The 26,014-nt window shown below is 41.1% G+C and overlaps 1 protein-coding gene across 1 annotated transcript in view; it reads right to left on the bottom strand.

Annotated features, from left to right (window-relative positions):
- LOC139749841 (macrophage mannose receptor 1-like) overlaps positions 1 to 26,014 on the bottom strand; it is a 97,324-nt gene that overhangs the window by 24,381 nt on the left and 46,929 nt on the right. Inside the window, exons 30-41 of the mRNA XM_071664153.1 lie at positions 25,747 to 25,853; positions 24,678 to 24,784; positions 23,390 to 23,463; positions 21,162 to 21,329; positions 19,523 to 19,743; positions 18,540 to 18,669; positions 15,103 to 15,273; positions 13,438 to 13,554; positions 13,192 to 13,334; positions 11,858 to 11,948; positions 10,516 to 10,628; positions 7,590 to 7,724 (exon numbers count right to left, since the gene is read on the bottom strand). Coding sequence (XP_071520254.1) covers positions 7,590 to 7,724; positions 10,516 to 10,628; positions 11,858 to 11,948; positions 13,192 to 13,334; positions 13,438 to 13,554; positions 15,103 to 15,273; positions 18,540 to 18,669; positions 19,523 to 19,743; positions 21,162 to 21,329; positions 23,390 to 23,463; positions 24,678 to 24,784; positions 25,747 to 25,853 — 1,577 coding nt within the window. The remainder of the gene's footprint in view (positions 1 to 7,589; positions 7,725 to 10,515; positions 10,629 to 11,857; positions 11,949 to 13,191; positions 13,335 to 13,437; positions 13,555 to 15,102; positions 15,274 to 18,539; positions 18,670 to 19,522; positions 19,744 to 21,161; positions 21,330 to 23,389; positions 23,464 to 24,677; positions 24,785 to 25,746; positions 25,854 to 26,014) is intronic.

Below are 26,014 nucleotides of genomic sequence, written 5' to 3'. Positions count from 1 at the left end.
CATCATCCATAAACAAATTAAACAACCATATTGACATACACCCCTGCCGCAGACTGACCTTCACTGGGAACCACTCAATCTCCTCTCTTCCTACCCGTACACATGCCTTACTCGCTTGATAAAAACTTCTTACCGCTTCCAGAAGCTTCCCTCCCACACCATACATTCTTAAGATCTTCCATAAAGCATCTCTATCAACCCTGTCATATACCTTCTCCAGATCAATAAATGTCCCATATTAATCCATCTGTTTTTCTAAATATTTCTCACACATGTTCTTTAAATCAAAACACCTGATCCACACATACTCCACCACTTCTAAAACCACACTGTTCCTCCCAAATCTGATAATCTGTACAAGCCTTTACAATTTCCATCAATAGCCCCACATACAACTTACTATGTATACTCAACTAACTTATACCTCTATAGTTTGAGCACTTACCTTTATCCCCCTTCCTTTATGAAATGGCACTATATATAAATTCCACCAATCCTCAGGTACCTCATCATGATCCAAAGTTACAGTGAATATCCTTCCCAAACAATCAAAAACACAGTCACCCCCTTTCTTAATACATTTAACTGCAATACTATCCACTCAAGCTGCCTTGACATATTTCATCCCATGTAAGGCTTTCATCACCTCTTCTCTCTTCACCAAACCACCCTCCATGACCCTTTCACTTTGCATATCACTCCAACCAAAACACCCTAAATCTACCACTGTATCATCAAGCTCATTTAGCAATCCTTCAAAACACTCACTCCATCTCCTTCTCACTTCATTACTACCTGTTATGACTTTCCCTTTTGCCCCTTCACCAATGTTCCCATTTGTCCTCTTGTCTTCTGCATACTATTTACATCCTTCCAAAACATCTTTAGATTCTCCCTAACACTTAATGATACTTTCTCACCCAAACTCTCATCTGTACTCTTTTTCAAACCCCGCACCTTCCTCTTGACCTCCTGCAGCTTTCCCTCATGCATCTCCCAGTCATTTGCACTCCTTCCTTGTAAGTACTGCCCAAATGCCTCTCTTTTCTCTTTCATTTACATTACTTCTTCCTCCCATCCTCATTACCATTTCTAATCTGTCCACCTCCCGTCTTCCGCATGTCACATGCATTTCTTGCATGTGCTATCACAGCTTCCCTAATACCTCCCATTCCTCACCCACTCCCCTCACTTCATTTGCTCTCATCTTTTGCTATTCTACATTCAATCTCTCCCAGTATTTCTCCACACATGTTTTCTTTCCAAGCTCACTCACTCTCTTCTCAACAACGTTTACTCTTTTTGAAAACCTCCACAAATCTTCACCCTCACCTCTACAAGACAGTGATTAGACATCCCACCAGCTGCCCCTCTCAGCACATTCATATCCAAAGTCTCTCTTTTTACATGCCTATCAATTAGTATGTAATCTAATAATGAACGGTGACCATTTCTCTGACTCACATGCGCATGCTTGAGTATATCCTTTCTGTACCACATATTCCCAATCACCAGTCTTTTTTCAGCACATAAATCCACAAGTTCTTCACCATTTCCATTAATACTGAATACACCATGTGCTTCAATCATACCACTAACTGCCACATAACTTAACTTTGCATTTATATCACCTGTCATCAATTTCTGGTCTCATACATCAAAACTGCTGACACTCACTCAACTGCTCTAAAACACTTGCCTCTCATGATCTTTCTTCTAATAGCCAGGTGCATAAGCACCAATAATCACCCACATCTTGCCATCGACTTTCAGTTTTACCCACATAAATCTAGAATTTACTTCCTTACACTCTATCACATACTCCCACAACTCATGCTTCAGGAGTAGTGCTACTCCTTCCTTAGTTCTTGTCTACTCACCAACTCCTGACTATCCTCCTAAGTCATTTCCAAACCATTCACCTCCCTTATCTTTGATCTTTGTTTCACTCAGAGACAGAACATCCAGGTTTCTTTCCTCAAATATAGAACCTATCTCTTCTCTTCTCATCTTGGTTACATCTACTCACATTAAGACACCCCAATCTGAGTCTTCGAAGGAGGATGAGCAATCCCTGCCTAGCTCATTGTTCCATTTCCTCTTTTAGAAACTGAAATATAAGAATGGGAGGGTTTCCAGCCCCCCATTCCCATCCCCTTTAGTTGCCTTCTACAACATGTAGGGAATACGGAGGTAGAATTCTTTCTTCCCTACCGCATATGGGCAATGGCAAACATGAAATAAATTTCATGCATATTTGCCAAATCCTACGTTAGCAAGGCAGTATCAAGGACAGATGACTGGGTCTTAGAGGGAAAAATCCTCACTTGGCCCCCTTCTCTCTTCTTTCTTTTGGGAAAGTAAAACAAGAGGGGAGGATTTCCATCCACCATTCCCACTCCTTTTAGCTGTCTTCTTTGAGAAACAAGGAATATGCTAAAAGTATTCTTTCTCACCTATTCCCAGGGATTAATCGCCATTTCCTGCATTAGTGAGGTAGCACCAGGAACAGACAAAGAAAGACAGCATCCATTCACATCCATTCTCTAGCTTCCAAGAGTAATGCACTGAAAACACACCTCCCTATTCAAATCCAAACCCCACAGACCTTTCCATAGTTTATGCCACACACTTCACATGCCCTGGTTCAGTCCACTATCAGCATGTCAACCCTAGTATACCATATCATTCCAATACACTCTATTTCGTTCACGCCTTTCACCCTCCTGCATATTCAGGTCCTGCGTGGTTGCTCTAAATCTTTTGTCACTAAGTCCTTCCACCTCCATTTTGGTCTCCACATTCTCTTTATTCCCTCTACTTTTGACATACATATCCCCTTTGTCAACCTTTCCTTACTCATTCTCTCCATAAGTCTAAATTCTTTCAGCACTCTTCAGCTCTCTCAAACTCACATCATTTTATTACCATACATCTCTCTTACTCTTTTATTACTTACTCATACCATGGATTATCCTTCAACATTTCATTTCCAACTCACTCACCTTCCTCCACACAACCTTATCAATAGCCCATGCCTCGAATCCATATAATATCATTGGGACTACAATACCTTTAAACATACCCATTTTTGTTCCCCATGTAATGAAATCTCTTTCACACATTCTTCAATGCTCACAGGACCTTCAACCCCTCACCTACTCTATGACCCACTTACATGGTTCTATTTGCTGCCATGTCCACTCCTATGTATCCAAAACACTTCACCTCCTCCAATGTATTCTCCATTCAAACTCACACCCCAACTAACTGATCCCTCAACTCTGCTAAGCCTAATAACCCAGTGTGCAGCAGGGATGTGTGATTTCACTACGGTTGTTAAACTTGTCTATGGATGGGGTGGTAAGGGAAGTGCATCAGAGAGTCATGGAGAGAGGGTGAGTATGCAGTCTGCTGGGGATGAGAGGTCCTTGGAAGTGAGTCAATTGTTGTTTACCGAAGACACAGCAATGGTGGCTGATTCGAGTGAGAAACTGCAGAAGTTGGTGAATGAGTTTGGATGAGTGTGTGAAAAGAGAAACTTGAAAGTAGATGTGAATAAAAGCAAGATTATCAGGTTCAGCAGGGTTGAGGGACAGGTAAGTTGGGATGTAAGTTTGGATGGAGAAATATTAGAGGAAATATAGTGTTTTAGATATCTGGGAGTGGACTTGGCAGAGAATGGAACCATGGAAGAAGTGAATCACAGGGTGGAAGAAGCTTCTGGGAGTGATGAAGACTATGTGGAAAGAGAAAAAGTTGTCTTGGAAGGCAATAATGGGTATGTTTGAAGTAATAGTAGTTCCAGCAATATTATAAGGTTGCAAAGCATGGGCGATAAAAAGGGTTGAGCATAAGAGGGTGGATGTGTGAGAAAAGAAATGTATGATGACAAAATGTGGTGTGAGGAGTTTTGATTGAATGAGTAATGATGTGTGGAAATATAAAGAGTATGGTTGAGACAGCAGAAGAGGGTGTGTTGAAATGGTTTGTACATATGGAGAGAATGAGTGAGGAATGGTTGACAAAGAGGATATATAATGTCTGCATTAACAATGTCCTCAGTCATCTTATTCTATTCATCACCCACTTATACTATAAAAGTACTTCTTACATCTTGCTTAATTTCGTGTTATGTCCTCTGGTTTCCATGTCCCTAAATCTCTCGCCATTATCAATCCACATTATCAATCTATCACAAAAATTTAAAGGTCATGAGCTTCTCATTCCTCACTCTTCTCTCTTTCAGGGTGGCCAGATTTAAGCCTCTAACCTTTCCATGTAACTTGGCTTTCTTAGTTCTGATACCATCTTTGTTGCCCTCCCATGGAGCTTCTTTACTAGCTCTTCATGCTTCTTTAGGTGTGGAGACCAAACTTGAGAAGCACTTGCTAATTTTGGCTTTATGTAGGAATGAGCAGCTTGCTACATATTTCCTTCTCCAAGTATTTGAAAGCTATCCTAATACTTGTCAGCAGACAGTTTGTCTCTAAAACTATTTTCCTAATATGGAACTCAGGTAATGGGTTAGTCATGATGTCAGCTCCCCGGTCCATTTCACATACAGAATCCTGAGGCTTATCATCTAAAAAAAAAAAATAATACTATGGCCTTGTTTAACTCTGTCTTATCCTCATTGCTTTGCAATTGCTCAAGTTGAATTTCATCAACAATATATCAGACCAACTTTGAGGTCTGTTTAGGTCCTGTTGTAATATGAACAGTCCTCCTCAATTTTCACTTCCATTATGACCTTTGCAGTATCTGCAAACACAGGAAAGTTACATAGATCAAGAAGAGTAATGGTCCCAATACAGAACCTCATGATGCTCTGCTAGTTAATTTGACCTATTTGAAGAGGGCTCTTCTGCCATGCATCTTTTGTTTGCACCCACTGACATAATTTATTCATTAACGAGTTTTCCCTCATTCCTGTATGGTGATCCAGCTTCTCAATCAGCCTCCCTTGCAGTGCAATATCAAATGTTTTCTGGCAATCAAGATACATACAACCAGCTCAGCCTTCCCTTTTGTCTACAACAGAGCTCAGAGAAATCTAAGACTGTGTGTGTGTGTGTTTAATCAACTAATAATACTGCACATGCAGGAAATTCTATGCTCATTGGGCCCCATCCTTTGAACATTCTCTAATGTCATAAACCTCTTAAAATTCTGTATGTCATCTGCATTAACCATGGCCTCAATCATTCTGTTACAATCATCTACCACTCTTATACTATAAAAGGATTCTGTTATATCCTTATTGACAAGTTTTTCTATTTCGTGTTATGTCCTCTGGTTGTTCTATCCCTACATCTCTCTCAACTGTTTGCTATCCATATCAATCTCTTTCAAGAACTTAAAAGGCTGTGATCAAGGTCTCTTCTCACCCTTCTCTCCCAACAGTGGGTAAAGTTAAAGCCTTCAGCCTTTCCCTGTAGCTTAGTTCACTTGCTTCTGTTACCATCTTTTTTGCACACGATGAGCTCTCTGTGCTTCTTTAGGTGTGGTACCTAAACCTGAGAAGTATATTCTAGCTCTGTCCTTATGTAAAACAGGAATATCATACTAAATATTTCCTTATCCATACACTTGAAAGCTATTCTGATACTTGCCAGCAGACAGTTTGTCTCCTAAACTATTCTCCTAATAAGGTACTGGTGATGGGTTAAAAGTCCTTCTTACGCAAAATCCTGAAGCTTACTTCCTGCTAGGTAATGATTATATCATAGCATTCTTTCACTTTGTCCCATCCTCATTACCCTACCTTTGATCTGGTTGAATTTTGTCAACCACATTTGAGGCCAACTTTAGTCTGTTTAGGTCCCCTTGTAAGCTCATGCAATCCTCCTCATAACCTTTACATATGGAGACAATCAGGTAGGATTCTATACCTTCAGGTAAGTCATGAACACAGATCAAGAAGAATAATGGTTCCAAAATTGAACCCTGTGGTACTCCACTGATCTCAACTCATTCAAAAAAAGGCTCCTAAAACAAACATCCATCATTACCTCCAACTAAAATAATCTGTCTATTGTAAGAGTTTCCCCTTTATTCCAGCCTGTGACACAGCTTCTTAATCAGCCTCCCATGCATCATAGCATCAAATGTTTTCTGGCAGTCCAGATACAGACAGTCCAACAACCTTCCCTTTTGTCAAGGACTGAGTTCACTCTCACAGACCTCAAAGATATTAGATACAGATGACTTCCTTCCCTAAAACCATGCTCTATCTTACATAGCAAATTTTTCCTCTGCATAAAGCCATCCAATTCCTCTCTCAGGATCTCTTCCAGAACCTTATACACTACATTCGTAAATGAGCCCAGTCTGTAGTTCAAAACCTGCTCCCATTCCCTTACATGCTTCTCTCCAGTGATATCTTGGACAGTAATTCAAGTAATCTATCAAGTGTATCTGCACAAATCTTTAGCACATGGTGAAATTTCATCAGGACCATTATCTCTGCTTGGGTCAAGACCTTTTGGAATTGTTAACATCTTCTCAAGAGATATCAATAATTTCCAAAACCTCCTCTCCATTCACCTCACTGGTGTTTGGGTTATTGCATCTTACACATTGAAAACACTTTTGAACTTGTTATTCGGTTCCTCACATATCCGTACATCATTATCTACAATATTTTCCTCAGAATCATTCAGCCTAAGTTGCTGCTCCCTAACCAACAATTGCCTCCTGCTGAACTTATGGAAAAGATTTTGGATTTTCAGCTGCCTTGTCCACAATATTTCTTCAAACTTTCTTTTTTCCTCTTTTCTTATCCTGCTATACTTATCCTTGCAAATGCTGACTGGCTTCAGTGTTATCTATATGTCTGCCACTGTATATTTCAAAGCTCCTTTGCTTTATGACATCTATCATTAAACCATTCATTTCTCTTTCTTACTGTTCCCTCAGTATTTGAGGCTTGAGGTATCCATGCTTCTGCCCTTCACAGTAAACTTCACAGAACCTCTCACTATAAAGCCCTGGTTCCTGTCTACTGAACCCCATTCTCCACTCTACATTATCATAGAAATTATTGTGGTTTGTGTATTTTCCATGATTATATCTCTTCTTTTATGTCCTGTTTCACCTCTGCTCTTTCAATGTTCTCAAACTTGAGTATTACATGATCACTTCCAACTAGTGTACGATATATGATGTTCTTAATATCCATATTAATAACTGTGAAGATAAGATCTACCATCTTAGTGTGCTCTGTGACATGCTGGCATATGACATTTTCCTGTCAGTGTGTGTAATATCAAGAATAATTGGCAGAAATTCAGTTTCACAATAAATGCATGAACTTAAAAGGTATAAATGGATTGCATGACTATAAAGACCACGTTGGGAAATTACAGAGAAAAGTGAATATAAATGGAAGTGTGGTTCAACCATGTTCAAAAAGAAAGTAAAAACATTGTATGGAAGATCAGGATTATCAGTTCTTTGTTGTTTGAACAAAATTAAACTATATGCAAGTGGACAACTTCGGCATGCTGTTAGATATGTGTTAACACAGAGCAAGCCATGCAGATGCGCCAGACAGTCACAAACAATCTAAAGACTTAATATGGCACCTGCAGGTTACTGAGGCCAATCCAAGCATCTGTGAAGGCATTCTCCTGAGCCATAACCCACATGAAACTGTCCTCCGAGCGGTCGTGGACAGACGCCAAGTGAGCTCCCTCATGTGCACATGTTGATTCTGCTTCCTGCAAATCGAAATTATATAAATTAGACGAAAGAGCAGAAAAGATGAGGCAGAGAAGTGAACCTTGTCCTACATCCCCCTGAAATAAAGATGAAAGACGAGGGCAATTTCAAAATCTAAAACTAGCAAACTTCTTAGGGAGAGGAAATAGTTGCACCTCAGGAACAGTTTGGGAGGCAAATAACAAGAAAACACACAAACTTGATGCTTGATATTACCTAATCTGTCCGACTCGAGATTGAGACATCACAAAAGTACCTTCATGAATACTATCTCCGTACCTCTGCTTTGTATAACTGATAAAAGATGAGTATTTTACCGATGATTACGCTTCCGATAGTCATAAAGATTGTTTTCTGGTGAAATACAATGTAGCATTCACCCAACCTTATTTCACGTTTTTGACAGCACCTAGAACTCGATGGGCGACCTTAACTTTGTTTCTGTATCTTGGCAATACAGTCATTTTATCAATTCATGCAACACTATTGCCCATTTCATTAACATGATACCTCACTCTGACCTTTCCACTCCACACTGGATAACCACTTACAACAGCCCTCGTTCATGTAAAGTTTGCGCTGTTGGTTCCCTTCCTATAAGTAAACCATTATCGCAGAGCTGTCTATGGTTTTCATTTCCATTTTTTATTTATAACAATTTGTCCCAAATGTCTCTGAGTCTCAATATTCTGTGATTATAGTAGATCATGAATCTTGGTGAGGCAGATCATCTATTCAACGTAATGTGCAAAGTACCCAATTCTAACGCATGAGACCATTACATGCTGTAACGCGTCCTTAACTAAACTTCAGCTTCTTTCTTTTCGTTGTTTATCTACCTGTGGTTAGCCCAGTGCCTCTTCGAAATTACCATACAAATGAGGCTTTCCTTACATCAGCACTGAATACTTCATTCATATGCGGCATACGTTTTCATGGCCTAGGTATAAAATGGCCAGGAAGAACTCCTTGTGAACAAAGAAAAACATGCCACATGTCCTGCATTGATGGCCACGACTACGATCATCCTGAGCCTAAAATTCATATCCTACATGATACTCAAGAGTGGTTTTACAAACAACTTCTGCCTCGTGTCTGCTTATCCTCGATAAGCTGGAACATTTACTTCTGTACCTCTGTCACCAGGGCTGCCTCACCTGCAGTAATCTTGCTAAGTCAGCAACGAATTATTTCACAGATTCAACAGATAAGAGAACAAAACCTTGGGTATGATCCAGGTAGTACATACGTCTCCCTCTGAACATTGATCGTGTGAAGTATGAAATACATTATGTATCAAAAATATGTAGAAAGTTGAAGTGAAACTTTGTTCACAATGTAAGTAGAGTTATAAATGCTACTGAAACATTATGGAACGTTCTCTTTATAACACGATAGTTTTCTGACAGAAAGAAAAAAAAAAAAAAATCAGTATTAGGGTGTGCGTTATCTTAGTAGGCAGGAGTGCCGTGCTCTCCGTCAGCATTTACATTGGCCATTAGCTCGTCCTCCTTTTTTCTTCATCAATTTCTTCCACTTCAAGTAAAGGCACAAACAACAAATGTATTTGACTACCCAAAGAACCACATCCATGCCACAGTGAAGAATTATGATATAAAAGGAAGTGGACTGTATATATATATGACACGCAGGTAATACGTGGGAAGTATTCTTTCTCCATTTTCTTTTTTTAATTTTCGAAAAGAAGGAACAGAGAAGGGGGCCAGGTAAGGATATTCCCTCAAAGGCCCAGTCCTCTGTTCTTAACGCTACCTTGCTATCGCGGGAAATGGCGAATAGTATGAAATATATATATATATATATATATATATATATATATATATATATATATATATATATATATATATATATATATATATATATTTTGCAAGAGGTCACAGCACGTGTACGGATGTGAGCGGATGTGGCATTGTCTTGTTTCCTGGCGTTACCTCGCTGACAAACGGGGTGGCGATAGAGCGTGGAGTAGAAAAGAATGTGTTAATTTTTTCTTTTCTTGTATGCATTTGTGGTTTCCTGTGGGGCGGGGTGGCTTGGGGAGTGGATGAAGACGAGTAAGCATGAATGTGTACATATACGTTTATATATATATATATATATATATATATATATATATATATATATATATATATATATATATATATATATATTTCTTTCTTTAAAACTATTCGCCATTTCCCGCGTTAGCGAGGTAGCGTTAAGAACAGAGAACTGGGCCTTTAAGGGAATATCCTCACCTGGCCCCCTTCTCTATTCCTTCTTTTGGAAAATTAAAAAAAAAAATAATGAGAGGGGAGGATTTCCAGCCCCCCGCTCCCTCCCCTTTTAGTCGCCTTCTACGACACGCAGGGAATACGTGGGAAGTATTCTTTCTCCCCTATCCCCAGGGATAATATATATATATATATATATATATATATATATATATATATATATATATATATATATATATATATATATATAATCATCCCTGGGGATATGAGAGAAAGAATACTTCCCACGTATTCCCTGCGTGTCGTAGAAGGCGACTTAAAGGGGAGGGAGCGGGGGCCTGGAAATCCTCCCCTCCCATTTTAATTTTTCCAAAAGAAGGAACAGAGAAGGGGGCCAAGTGAGGATGTTCCCTCTGAGGCTCAGTGCTCGCTAACGCGGGAAATGGCGAATATATATATATATATATATATATATATATATATATATATATATATATATATATATATATATATATATACGCGCGTGTGCGTAAATGTTTAACTGACGAGTCCTCACCTCCCAGGTCTTCGCTAAGGCGTACGTTCGGTAACAAGCGTCTTCATAGGCGACATAGGAATCGAAGGGTGCATCACAAGTGCTGGGCGGCGTGTGGGTGCTCTGACCTGGATCTGTGGAAGATATTACACAGGTTTTCTGGAAAAATGTGCTTACCTGAACCATTACTCATCTATATTTTACGATAACCACATTAACTGGGGCTTAAGTGATAGTAGCAGGTTGTATTTAGAGAATTGACTAGAAACCAAGATATTTAGGGGCTTAGAGGTAGCATAGCCAAGATTGTTTACAACAATGGTTCTGATGTGAGTCAGCAAAATGATCACCACTACAGTATAAGTGGCAGAGTCTGGTAAAGGGTGGCTGTGGCTGAAAACTTATAGTGACTGTGAAAACAGTTCAAGTGGATGTGTTCTAAGGAAGACAATATCAAGGAACTTGGTTGAATGAGGCAAAAAAATCACAAATAGTAGCGCTTGCCCCATGCCACTGAAGAGGATGGCGACCACCAGAGAGAGAAAATGTTAAGAGGCCTCTAGCGTGATCATGATCACCTAAGAGTATATTCTGGCAAATAAAACTTTCCTTGAATAGCTCTATACAGGCTACATACTCTAGCTCTGTAATCTGGAGGGTGATGACGTGGAGGCAAAAGCTATCTGCTGTACAAACGAGGGTAAGGAATAAAAGGTTGTGGCTGTAACATAATCCCGTGGAATAAGTAAATTACACTTCTTTCTCTTATGTGTGTGTGTGTGTGTGTGTGTGTGTGTGTGTGTGTGTGTGTGTGTGTGTGTGTGTGTGTATAAAAGCTGTGACAGGACAGCGGAAGAAAAAATTAATAAAGGCAATAGGGAGTATAGAGCCAGGGGAATTTTAGCTCAGTATGGAATCTTAATGCAAGTAAATTTGAGAAGGGGGACAGGGTCAATAGAAGGAAGAAGTAAATAGCGAGGATGACTAAATATTTCGTATCAGTCGGGACAGAAGAAAAGGCATGCTTAGGGGACAGCTAGACGAGTACTTATGAGTTGTTTCGACGAACGTATGTCAAAAAGCAGGGCTAGCGCGTAGCCCTCACAACAGGAAAATGAAAAGTTCCGAAGGACGAATCGTGTAAGTTACTCTGAGGTCAAGTGTTAAGTGTGGAATCGAGATAGTATGTTTGTGGACAAATGCCAGCAACCTACGTGTGGGTGAGGCAGAAAGAAAAGACAGCTACGTTTATGTCTCTCTTTCACTATATATATATATATATATATATATATATATATATATATATATATATATATATATATATATATATATGAACAGCAATGTGTGTGTGGCAGAAACTTACCTTGCATCATCATACAGACAAAGCCAAGAGTGTTAGAACAGACCACATCATTCCACTGTCCCGTAGAGAAAATGACCTCAACACACTCCTCCTGTAATGATAATGGAATGAGAGATTTTTTTTTTCTGGACTATAAACTACTGTCACCAGGCAACTCTGATGAGCGTGTTGGGCCAGCAGCCAAAGTTGCCCAATGAGTGAATCATGATAGCGTACCGTCAACAGAAGGACTGCATGCAGTACAAGGATATGAAGAGCCATACCTAAAAACGGCATTATAGGGAGATTTCTAAGCAGTAGAATGATGTTTGGTAGTTAACAGTAGAATGATACATCTCTAAATACCTTTACAAAAAAACAAATACTATATATTTTAAGACAGTACAGTTTTCAAAATTCCGATGAAGAAATAAAGATTACGCCTCTCGCAATAGAGGAAAACTCAAACCGAGTCCACAGCTTGATGCACTTTCCTGGGAAGACATTAGCAACACATCTGTGGCAGTTTATAATAGGTGAATATACGCGTGTTATAAAACTTTGTGAGGTATTCACAGGGAAGTTAGAAATTGCAACATTTGTAAGCAATGTAGTATACATACATCTCCATATTATCACTCATTATCATGTTAGTTACCATGACATTTTACCATTAACAACCGAATGAATATAACCTACATACATAAATATCTAAGATACTTTGGCTTATGATTTGATTCATAAGGGTTAGGTTATGATGGTAATGAACACCACTCATCTTCACTAAATCTAAATATCTGGTATGTTCTGAGCTCTCACTTGACAAATGAGTTTTATAGGCCAGGCCTCAAATATGAGTGGTGTTCAACTCTGTAGAAGAGCAATGGTACCAAACATCTCTACACCTTTGATAAACCTAAATTCACTTCATCCTCAAACAATATATCGTCTCGCTCCATGGTTGGCTCCATTAAATCTGATGTTCAACCGATTATGATTATAAAATCGCGTTTGAAAATACATAGGGAACGAGTGGAAACACCGTGGCCAAAACACCCCTACGCATTACCTAACGCAGTGTCTGGGGCTGTCATATTTTTTTTTTTTTTTTTTTTTCCAAAAGAGGGAACAGAGAATTGGGCCAGGTGAGGGTATTCCCTCAAAGGCTCAGTCCTCTGTTCTTAACGCTACCTCGCTAATGCGGGAAATGGCGAATAGTTTGAAAGAAAAAGATATATATATATATATATATATATATATATATATATATATATATATATATATATATATATATATATATATATATATATATATATATAAAAACTCAATTATTCAGAGCACTAAGCCCCACTTACCCCTTCCATCACGCCGTTGGGTTCCCCTGGAGCCCAGTTGGTATAGGTCACCTCGGACTGGTCCACCCACAGGAAGCCGTTCTCATACCTCATCCCTGCCCAGACGTTATCCCGGAGAACACCTAAGGCAGCTTCGAGGTAGGCTGTAAGGAGATGGCAAGACTCACATTTTCCGGCGTAACAACACAAGGTACGAGAGCACTCTATAGCCCAAGTAAGATTGTCAAAAATGGGCGAAGGACTCACCCTGTTCGGCAGGAGAGTGAATGCTGGCCAAGTTGATTCTCGGGCCCATATCCGTGCAAGTTTTATGGGCAGAGGAGAAGTTTTTCTTCTCTGTGAAGAACTGTACGCACTTGGTACCTGTTGAGTATTCGTAAATACATATCAAGGACTGTTTTTGAATGATAGATTTGAGGATTAGGGAAGGAACGAGAGAAGCCATCAAATGTGAGCATCATGCGATCTCATGAAATACTTCTAGGATTGAGTGTGAGCATGCCAGGGTGAATATTAAAAGGCACGCCAACTGCTGAGATGTAGCTGACTAGACACATGGCATTACGGAGAAAGAAGTACACATGACACTACGGAGGAAGAAGTACACGTGACACTACGGAGGAAGAAGTACACATGACACTACGGAGGAAGAAGTACACACGACACTACGGAGGAAGAAGTACACACGACACTACGGAGGAAGAAATATACATGACACTACGGAGGAAGAAGTACACACGACACTACGGAGGAAGGAGTATACATGACACTACGGAGGAAGAAGTGTACATGACATTACGGAGAAAGAAGTACACATGACACTACGGAGGAAGAAGTACACATGACGCTACGGAGGAAGAAGTACACATGACACTACGGAGGAAGAAGTATACATGACACTACGGAGGAAGAAGTACACATGACACTACGGAGGAAGAAGTACACATGACACTACGGAGGAAGGAGTATACATGACACTACGGAGGAAGAAGTATACATGACACTACGGAGGAAGAAGTACACATGACACTACGGAGGAAGGAGTATACATGACACTACGGAGGAAGAAGTGTACATGACATTACGGAGAAAGAAGTACACATGACACTACGGAGGAAGAAGTACACATGACGCTACGGAGGAAGAAGTACACATGACACTACGGAGGAAGAAGTACACATGACACTACGGAGGAAGAAGTATACATGACACTACGGAGGAAGAAGTACACATGACGCTACGGAGGAAGAAGTACACATGACACTACGGAGGAAGAAGTATACATGACACTACGGAGGAAGAAGTATACATGACACTACGGAAGAAGTACACATTACACTAAGGAGGAAGGAGTATACATGACACTACGGAGGAAGGAGTATACATGACACAACGGAGGAAGAAGTATACATGACACTACGGAAGAAGTACACATTACACTAAGGAGGAAGAAGTATACATGACACTACGGAGAAAGAAGTATACATGACACTACGGAGGAAGAAGTATACATGACACTACAGAGGAAGAACTATACATGACACCACGGAGGAAGGACATATGACACTTCGTAGGAAGAAGGAGACATGACACACTGAATAACATGCAAGATCGTAGTGAGGATAAGTGTATCAGAGAAGGGCAAGTGTGCAGGAGGATCAGGTATTATCATCATCTTCCCATTATCACAATCATTAATAACTTGTACATTATCATCACGTTATGATTATCAATAAGATCATCATAATCATCATTATTACTATCATCATAACTATATTTATCACCATCCTCAACACTATCCGATAAAATCACAAACAGAAGACTCTCTCTCTCTCTCTCTCTCTCTCTCTCTCTCTCTCTCTCTCTCTCTAGAGTATGAGGGCAAACAAAGGAATGAGCAAGAGATGTGACCTAAGTGAAGCCAGCCGGGCGGACAGTGACCCTCGGGGACCTTGGAGGTGGTGTGAGGCGGCAACGTGAAACCGTGTCGCCTCTTGCAGATGCGGCCCTCCAGATGGGCACAGTTCTGGTCGTTCCAGTACCCTTGGTTGTGGTTGTACATGGCAACACAGTCTTCTTGGTCTGTGAGGGTGAATGGTGAGTTACTACCTTCTACTATCAGTGCTGTAATAACTATTTCAAATTAACAACCCTCTGCAACTGGTTTTCCCAACTATTTTCATTCCCCTCTTTACATTAATGACTGAATAATATTCACAATGTCTCGGTATGGTGGTTCCTCCCATCCCTAGTTTTCATACCCTCCCATTAATTATCCCATTTTCTTTCTAGGTATAAGACATGTCTGGAATTTCTTTATATCTTACCTCCTGGCATCCTGAAAGCTCTAACAGCCTTAAAAAACACGTTAAAGCTCCCTGCCTAAGCACTGGTCATTCCATCACTCTTCATCATTATTCGTCTGTTTATCATCAACCCGGACTGTATCAAAACTAATTCATCGCCAGATGACATTCTTCATCATATCCTCAGTGTCCAGGACGTGCCTCAGCCCTCCACATGTGGCACTCACATTCCCGACCTACTCTTCCATATGTGTTACTCCACAGATGGCACTTCCACTCCGGACCTACTGTTCCATGGTCTGCACAAGAGAACAGAAAAACCACGACAGACCCACCGTCACACCACTAGAACCATACAAACCACGACAGACCCTCTGTCGCACCACCAGAACCAGAAAAACCACGACAGACCCACCGTCACACCACTAGAACCATACAAACCACGACAGACCCACTGTCGCACCACCAGAACCATGCAAACCATGACAGATCCACTGTGATACCAACCATACCACCAGTTACCTTTGAGAGGTCTACTCCTACACCAACGTTACCAAAGACAAATATCATATTCACTACGGCGCTGTTGGCACCAGCAAATAAGTATAACAAATACACTGCCACTAATAATACCGCACACAACCATGGCATGTACACTCTGGTTCTAACCTTATTACCAAACTACTATAACGCGTCCACATTAGTAAAAGTAACAGCACCAGACAACCATGACGATAACGCATTTAAATCGAGAGAGGACCGTTGTGGTCCCAGTCAGCCATAATATGTTCACTCTGGTGATGATGGACAAAATTTCAGTTACCTTATCAACAATACGATGTTGGGCCATTTCTTGTAGGGTGTCTGGACCTATACCTAAAAGTTCCACATATTTTTTTTTCTTAGTATAAGACATTGTGTTTTTGTGTCCATATGTCTGGCAACAAACTTTAAATTCACATGATTCACATCGACGGTAAGAGCAAATATATTCAAATTCATCCACACTAGCAGTATCAGCACCATCAACCAGCCACGAATGGTCCAGGACGCTTTACAGTTCTGTACCACCGGATACCCACCAGAGATACACTCTGGTACCAACAGCATCATGAAAAACCACGGCAGATCCGCTTACGCACCATCCTCACCGTCTTCTGTACCGCCATTAATACTACTTTAGGAATATAAAGGATCCACTCTGACACCAACATAACCACAGGTGACTACGACCAATCCACTTTCACGTCATCAATACCGCCAGAGACCCATGACAAGTCCACTCCACAAGAAAATGATTCACACAAAGCCACGATAGCTCTACTATGGCACCGACAGTCCTAAACGGATATCCACGACACGTTTACACGCATTCACAGCAAGTCCATCTGGCACCATTTATATGACCTGAACTTCACATGTCCACTCCACCTCAGGCAGACCAACTGTACTAAGATGAGGAGTCTCCTCTGAAACCTGTAGCAGTGCCAGATCCCCATGACGAGTCGACTCTGACACCAGCAACATCACAAGATTTACAGTAGGACGAGCTTCCCCTGCCATTGTAGGCACCGCTGGACAAATATAATGGGTTCTCTTTGGGACTAATATCACTACAGACAATTATCACAAGTCGTTTAACAGAAACAATACCACTAGACAACTATGACCAATTACCATCGTGCCATCATGGGCTACTCATTTTCATACGCCTCTTAGTGCCAGACTAGACCTTTTATACCTGTCTGGTGACACTGCTCTTGTTAAAGAAGACATCATGTTATCGTTAGTAATACTGGTGCCAGAGAAAACCCGTGATATTTGTTTAGTGGTGCCAGGTAGAGCTAGCAGCCCCGTGTTTATGGTGATACTACTGGTGCTAGAGTGGACTATTCATGGTTATCTGGTATTACAGAAGGTGCCAAACAAGTGGCGCTGTTGGTGATAATCACATGTCTACTCTCGTGCCAATAACTCACGACAGATTCAGTGTGTCACCAACAGCATCACTAGCAAGCCATGAGAGGATCGCTCTATCACCAGCATCACCATTGGACTACCAGAACGGGTTCATTTAAGCGCCATAAACACCAGAAAATCACGACCGGTTCATTGTACTATGATCAGTAGTGGACGACCATGACAAGTTCATTCTAGCACAACTGAACGACCATGACAGGTTCACTTCGTCACATAAAGTGTGTTGATCCCTCACTCATTTCACATACCCCGCGGATATCTCTTATCAAGTATGGCTTACCATAGGATAATCTATGTCCTTGGATTACGTGTAACTGTCATAACTTTGAATGAGGAGAGATATACTCAGTAGCGGTGACAAGGTGAAGGCACAATCAAGCGATGTAATTGTTCTTGTTGTGTATATACCGTTTTACGGTATTTTGACCAAGCAATGGTTACTTGAGAGTCCTTCATGATAAAGATAGTGTACTGATTCATCTGGGACCGAGGGTATGAACCCCGCTCTTGAGAATTCTTGGTTCATCATTAGTGCATCGTGGGAACATATCCACTTGAAAGAAATGACTGATTTTGGAAAAATATCTAGAAAAGAGGCAAGAAGCGAAAGAGGGTAATTATGCACCGCATCCTCTCCTGTGAAGAACCGTCCAATAACAAGATAAAGCAGATGACTAATGATGACTTCTTGCGTCATCTTGCAGGTGGTGGTGGGGAATGAAATGTGCAACATACATTCTTTAACTTAGTACCATTGTGAAAATTCTTACGTTGTTCTTTTTTCATCTGATGTAAAATGTTGTGGTCTATCCATGTCCCCCGAGATTTTTCTCTAGATATGATCAATAATCATTTCTGAATAATTTTGGCTGACAAACATTTTCTCTGGTTTGACAAACAGTGGTTAAGCAGTTATCTTTTAGTTTCACACGGGATGTTTCCGGTACAAACCATCGTAACACCACCATCAGTGGATGACAATGAGAGGTTATAGTGTCATCAAAAAGCACTGGACGACCAAGACAAGGAAACAGTAGCACCAACCACCAGCGAGCGACTCACCAAAAACGTTGTTGGGTTCTCCCTTAGCCCAGTTGTCGAAGTCGAAGGGAGTGTCGTCCGCCCATGTGTAGCCGGAGTCCAGCGAAGCTATCCCTCCTATCCAGAATGCTTTGTCAGAATATGAGTAAATCTGAAAAAAAAAAAATGTATATATATTCTCATAATCAGAAGTACGGTAAAGGCATTAGAAGCGTGAAAACACACACACACACACACACACACACACACACACATACAAATAAAATGACTAAAGACATGATTAATGTTGAAACATTCGTAAACGTATGTTGTACCATGACGTAGAATGTTGGAATCATTAGGCCCCGCAAGTATAAGACTTCCTCCCCGTCGAGCACAAATAGATGACAAAAAAAAAAAAAAAGGTAATTACACACTCACTGGTGTAGGCAAAACTTCAGTAGACTGAATGCTAAAATATTTTTTTTCTCGGATCGTATAAAAGAAAGTGCATGTGACGCTGTTGGACTCCAAGAAACAAATGTTATTAAATAGATAAGTTCTCATCTATCCTGCCCAGAAGGGGTACATGATACTAAGGAAGGAAGGAAGGAGAAGGCAAAGAGGGAAATGAAGTTACCCTCAATGTAAGACAGCGTTGAATTTCAAGAAATAGTGGAAGATGGCCCATTCAGACGGGGCATAATGGGAAGAGTAACTGCTGGGAAGAAAATCACGCCTCCCGCCAGTTCTACTGTTTCCAACAAAATAAACCTTATCATACTCTACAGACTCAGTCCACTCTACAGATTTGTGCCTATCTTTTTACTCTTTATGTCCAGAACAAAAGTTGCATAGAGTACCTTGATCTTTTCCCAACTTTTGTTTGTACGATTTACATCTATGCCGAGAGATATCAAGCCTGTGTACTGAGAACTTAACAATACCACTTAAGGAAGCGAATAATCAATCTATAGAGACATTCTAAGCTTATTTCCACCTACATCCTTATAAATAATACATACCATAGACTCAATCCAGTAGTTCTCCTCATAGCTGTGGATGGAGGCCAGCTCTGAGCCGTCACTTCTACAGCTTTCGTGTGCCTTCCACCAGGACTGAGGATCCTCCCCAGAGAAAGAAATGAACTTGTAGCAATGATCCCCGTACAAGTACCAGGAGGAATCGTCCGAACATAACAGGCTGGAAGGCTTGGTTGGCGGAGCTAGGGTCGTCACCATCGTCCCTAGCAATATGAGTTCACTAATGATAAACAATATGAATAAATGTAGGATCGAAGGTACGCCGGAGACCTGACCTGACCTTTAGCCTAAGCTGGGAACCCCTTCAGCGACATTCTTGACCTTCTCCCTATCTCGGGAATTCAATGATGCAACACTTCAATTTTAGTAATCTCCCTTCCCCCCAAAACGAAGAAACTTCCAAACGAGCATATATATTCTCGAAGGCTAAGCTGGGACTCGTCGATCGTTTGTTCCTATCGCTACCTCGCTAGAAAGGGATAGACAGCTAGTTGTAATATATATATATATATATATATATATATATATATATATATATATATATATATATATATATATAATTATATACTTTTTTCTTTTTCTTTTCATACATATATACGCCTTTTCCCGCGTCAGCAAGTTAGCGTTAAGAAGAGAGGATCGAGTCTTAGAGGGAATATCCTCACTTGGCCCTCTTTTCTGTTCCTTCTTTTGGAAAATTAAAAAACGGGAGGGGAGGATTTCCAGCCCCCCGCTCCCTCCCCTTTCAGTCGCTTTCTCATACAGAATACGTGGGAAGTATTCTGTCTCCCCTATCCCTACGGACGTACATACATACATAAATACACACACACACACACATATATATATATATATATATATATATATATATATATATATATATATATATATATATATATATATATACATACACGAAGCATGGTCAAAGACTTTCGCAAACAAGGTATAAAACAGTATGGCAGGTTCTGGATTTACCATATCATGAAAGTGAACCTTTTGATAACAGTTGGGTTTGATTTCTCTTTATTATCTATTTCAGACTACGGAGTTCAAGCTAAACATCTGAGACTATCAGGGACATTCTTACAATTACCACAAAAAATCAATGAGTTCTTTTCCAGAGTTTTGTGTGTGACGGTCATCTATCGGTGTCTACTGGTCGTGTGAGGTGATGGGCCAGAAAATTCAAGTGTAGTTATGAGAGTGTCGAGGGGCAAGTCCCGGTTAGGACAGCCTTCAGCAAGGTCGGTGTTGCACTAAACCTCTACGTGTGCCTGTGGTTTTGAAGAACACAACCACCCCTCCCTTAAAGCCCTATAACCTGACCCCAGGGGAATGAAACTTGAGGTTCAGGCCACATCTCCCTGGGTCACCGTTCTAAAGGTAATGAGGAGCGAAGAGGCTACTGAAGGCTGGTCTAACCAGCCATCACACGACTTCTATAAGCCTGGCATTACGACAAAGGACGAATGGAATGGCTATATCGAGATCAATGGCGAATCTATTGATAAACACATTAAGAAGTTTATATGCCACTATATTCTATATCTTGCCTGAAAAACATTTTGACATTCCATATTCATGAATTTTCCAGATCGTACCCAGTACGTAAGACGCTTACCTTGAGGAGCTTTGCAGATATAAGGCAGGTAGGCGTCACACACCGAGTCCGAGAGCTTGAGGCTGGTCTTGTCTCCGAACACACAGTTCTCACGGCCGTAGTGACTGTCCGGCTGACCCTCCGCCCAGTCCACATAGTCAAAGGCTGTGCCATCTACCCATACGTATCCTGCACAAGGTGGAAGCACTATTCAAAATGTGTACACATATGATTTGTTTCTCACCTATGCGCAATTTCCTTTTATCATTTTCAAAGGAATCCTAAAATCCTCATAATCACTTGACCCAGAAAAACTGCAGTAAACGGTATTTCTAAAGTACAGGGAGTCGCTAGACAAATATCTTCTCAATCACACAAAAACTAGACATTATCAAAACGCAACCAGGCCTTGAGCACGTAATCATTACGTTATAAATGTCCTTATCTATGAACTATATAACTGGACACCCTATCTGGTCTCAGTGAGCGAAATACAACATACAACTGACAGATATATAACCCAAAAAGAAACAGACTAGTATTAACGCTCAGTAAATATATAGAACAGAAACAACAATGTAATGGAAGAAAATAAAGCGAAAGAAACAAGAAGCTAGGATAAAAAAAACAGGGAAGGACTTTATTGTAATGTATGCAGCATCTGTTTGGTTGCTTCATCAGTGCACCTGTCGATGGATCAACCTCTCCTTCAAAATCATCATCGACTTTATTCCTCTCTCTCTCTTACCTCCTTTCTTTCTTAATCTACAACCTTCTTCCTTCTGCAATCTAGTTTAATTCTGTTTACAGAATTACCTCGGATCTTTTGAGTGGGGAAAACGTGACCCAGTGAACTAGAGCACTTTTTAAAACAACTTTTCTTCTCTTCATATATTTTTAGGACAATCTCCATTACTGAAACAAACTTCATCCCTAACTTTTCCCTCTCTTGTGACGTCTGTGGCTTGACTACTCATCGCAGTTAACACAGCATCTACCACACTTTGGAAACAAATGGCAAAATCTGACTCAAAATAAGAATCTTTATTCTACTGAAGACTCTGAGGATTCTTCTCTTCTGAACAGTTACTCTAATGAAACCACAACTCAAGATATTTCGGTAAGGTAAGTGATCATTTGCTCTACATCATTACAAATGGAGAACGCGAAGGCTTCAATCCCCCCCCCCCCCCCCACACACCAACTGTATGGTAGGAATATTGTGATAGTTGAGAGATGAGACAGACCTTGAGCCAGAGAGCATCAAAGTTTGGGGACTCTTGGTCCTCGAGGCGTAGAATATGTGTTGATGGAGTAAACACGGACACCACCTTTGAACCGGAAGCATGAGTGGAGATTGTAATCGAATATGAAAAAGGGACTAGTGAGAACAGCATTGGACAACTGGGTCTCAGAGGGAAGTAAAATATTTGATGTACCAGACAGATGGTGTTCAACAAATAAGAGATATTAAAAATACCACGAACGTCGGCATAGTGAATAGATATAAGAGGCAGTTCTAACAAAGCAAAACGACTTATTAGCCAGACCTAAATCTTGACCTGCATTTCCAAAGTTGCAATCTTAGTCCTTTTTCTGTTATTGTATCGATTTTTTTTTTCCTCACGTGAGAGCTGGCTACCTGTGTAACACCAACGAATAGTTACTTGCAATTCTCCCCGAGTCTCTTCCTCCCTGTGCAGCCTTGGTGCATGTGTGAGATACACTACCCCCAGCGCTTCTAGCATTCGTTGGATCCTTCAGAATGATGCCGACATCTCTGCACATTTACGTATTCGTAAGCTACATACAGTACTCGGGACGCCACTGCCTCGTTTAATTAATATGCTGCTATTAGCGGCTGGTTGAATAGCAGGCTTCCCATTTCCTCCAAAATTTACGAGTTTCCTCTGCCACTCGGCTCATCTGTGCCAGATCAGAGTTTAAGGCCAACTATTCGGCTTCCCTGTGTCAGAGCCAAGCTTGAGGCCAGCCACTCGGCTTTCCCGCGTCGGAGCCAAGCTTGAAGCCCACTACTTGAAGCTCACCTGTGTCAGAGCCAAGTTTGGGGCCAACCGCTTGGCTCACCTGTGTCAGAGCCAAGTTTGAGGCCAACCACTTGGCTTATCTGTGATGAAGCCAAGCTTGAGGCCAACCACCAAGCAAAGCCTATGTTAGAACCAAATTTGAAGCCAACCGCTCGACTTACCTGAGTTGGAGTTAAGCTTGAGGCCAACTAAGCGGCTTACCTGAGTTAGAGTTAAGCCTGAGGCCAACCCACAGGGACTGGTAGGTATCGTTGATACTAGACATCCCAGGCAGTCTGCGAAACACATGAAGCATACTGAGTACACTGACTTGGTAACCAGATAAGGCTCATACATGTTTAGTATACTGACTTAATAAACTGCCATTCGTTAGACATTTTCATGACTAAAACGAAGGCTAAGTAATCCAGGCGTTTCATTACTGGACGGGGTTGTCATATGCTTCTGTTATCATGATGTCTTTACACACTGGTGGACCTTCGTCTCTCACTGACGCTGGCATCCTCAACCTACCTCCTTGCATCTATACGCTCATCCCTACTCACCTTCCATCACCACTGACATCCATCACTCTACCATACACTCACCTCCCACATGCACTTGTTGTGCAACCTTTTGTTTCCGAGTTCATCCTTTCTACCTCACTCGTTTGTAGTTGACGCTCCTATACAAACCTCATCCACCTGTGGTCGGCCTCCTACACCTGGCTCAATTATCTCTAAACTACACACCTGCTACACCTTCACACCTGGCTGTGATCTCTAACTCGCACACCTGCTGCACCCACGTCTGGTCGGCCCCCAATGCTTTCCTCTTCACTTCGACCACCATACCTGTGTCACATACATCTGGTTGGCCCACATATATACTTCACTCTCCTCTGATCGGCCGCCACACCTGCCTGTCTTGCATATGATCGGCCCGCAAACCTGCATCAGTCAGTTTGGTTAACACACCTCTGACTGGTATCCTCCACATCTGTACCAACACCCTTCACGAACACCACACAGTGGATGTAGTATATCCTCCTCCTCATCATTTGCACCTTGACCAGCTTCCACCATGAACATCGTACCATGTGTCTGTTGACTGTAAACCGCCCCCCACCCCTCCAGTAATCCTCTCTTGTACTTATCTCCGCTACGAACATCTTACAGTGCATGTAATCCACGTCTGTTTCATTCTTTGCACTTTGAAGTACCACTGTCCTTACTTGAAGCTGACACATCTTGCTACACTGTCGCCGAGAACAGCATCATCACAACGTTGTCTGAGTCAAAGTTTACATGGAGTTGATCATCCCAGCATTACCCAGTCTCTCACCTGACACTACGCCATTACAGGACATACCATAACCCTGTCCTGTTCACTGAACCGTTCGCTGCACCTCAGTAAAGAGAGCACAAAAGAGATACATGTACCCTGTCACAGGCAGTTTGTGAGACGTGTAGATGGACAAACAGGGGTATTCCTTAGTGAGGATACTCACTCTTGAACGAGGCTCTGCTCCTCCGCACTGCCGATACTAACAAGGTGACCACCGATGGATGAACAGAACTCCTCTGCTATGCCCCAAGATGATGGCTCAGGAAACACCTGTAACAATACCACACTGATCGTATAATATGATACTTCTAATGACACAGCAAGCCATCAGTACTGCCAGGAACACAGAAAGCTACGGGGACTACAAGTAAAATAGCAAGCTACGGGTATTACCAGTAACATAGCAAGCTACTGGTAGCACCAGTAACAGAACAAGCTACGGATAATATCAGAAACACAGTAAGCTTACTACCGGCAATATCAGTAACGAAAATGAACCATATATATATATATATATATATATATATATATATATATATATATATATATATATATATATATATATATATGTAATATACTGATGAACTAGTATGAATACATGTTCCCTAGCATGATATTGATAAAAGAGAATGAGTCATATACTCTCTATCTTCATACTTCATACGCAACAAAATATTTTGACTGGAAATACATATTATCCCTTTAAAATAATCAACATATACATATAAATCTTTTTCTGATGCAAATAATCTACAAAATCTACATGAGGCGCATTTAATAGATAGAAGAAGGAAAGATACTGGAGAGAAATGTGAAAGACACAAGGCCGATGGCTACAGAAGCACATGTTACGAGAATGTGTACTGCCCAGAATCATTGTTTGTGCAACGCTCCGACATATTGCACTTAAGTACAAAGACATTATGATATGTGTTAACAAAGAGCGCTAAAAAAAATTTCAGCTAAGAAAATGAACAAGCCTAGAATAGTGGATAAAAGTGTACAGATATGAAGCAAGACATAGTACAGATCAGAATGAAAGCCTGGTCATTAAGTGGCAACATACATCTTGGGGTAACAATGTTCGTTGATAGGAAAGAAAGGTGCCTGAATGCCTGAATAGCTCTTGAAGGGTAAGCTTCTCCACACACACACACACACACAGTGCTGTCACGGCAGGAAACAATACAATTCTGGCCTTGTAAGCTTATCAGGTAATGAGCCACACTAACCTTGTAGCAGGCACCTTCCTTATGGACCCAGCCGTAGATGCATTTCGCGGGAGGCGGCTGTGTAGTGACGACCGGGGGAGGTTTGTAGCCAGGACGGTCGTATTCGCCTGGAGGAGGAAGATCCGAAGTTACGGAGGGTGGCAAGGCTACGATACAGGGCACGATGATGATGGTAGTGGTAAGATACACTTGTCAGAGCAAGGATCACATAAATAACGACAGGAATGAGTACAAAAAGGACAGTTGGAATACGAATGATACAGTGAGC

Source organism: Panulirus ornatus, chromosome 8, assembly GCF_036320965.1.
Source record: "Panulirus ornatus isolate Po-2019 chromosome 8, ASM3632096v1, whole genome shotgun sequence".
Taxonomy (NCBI): Eukaryota; Metazoa; Arthropoda; class Malacostraca; order Decapoda; family Palinuridae; genus Panulirus; species Panulirus ornatus.
The sequence above is the reverse complement of the archived record's forward strand: the minus strand, read 5'-3'. Positions and strand labels throughout refer to the sequence as shown.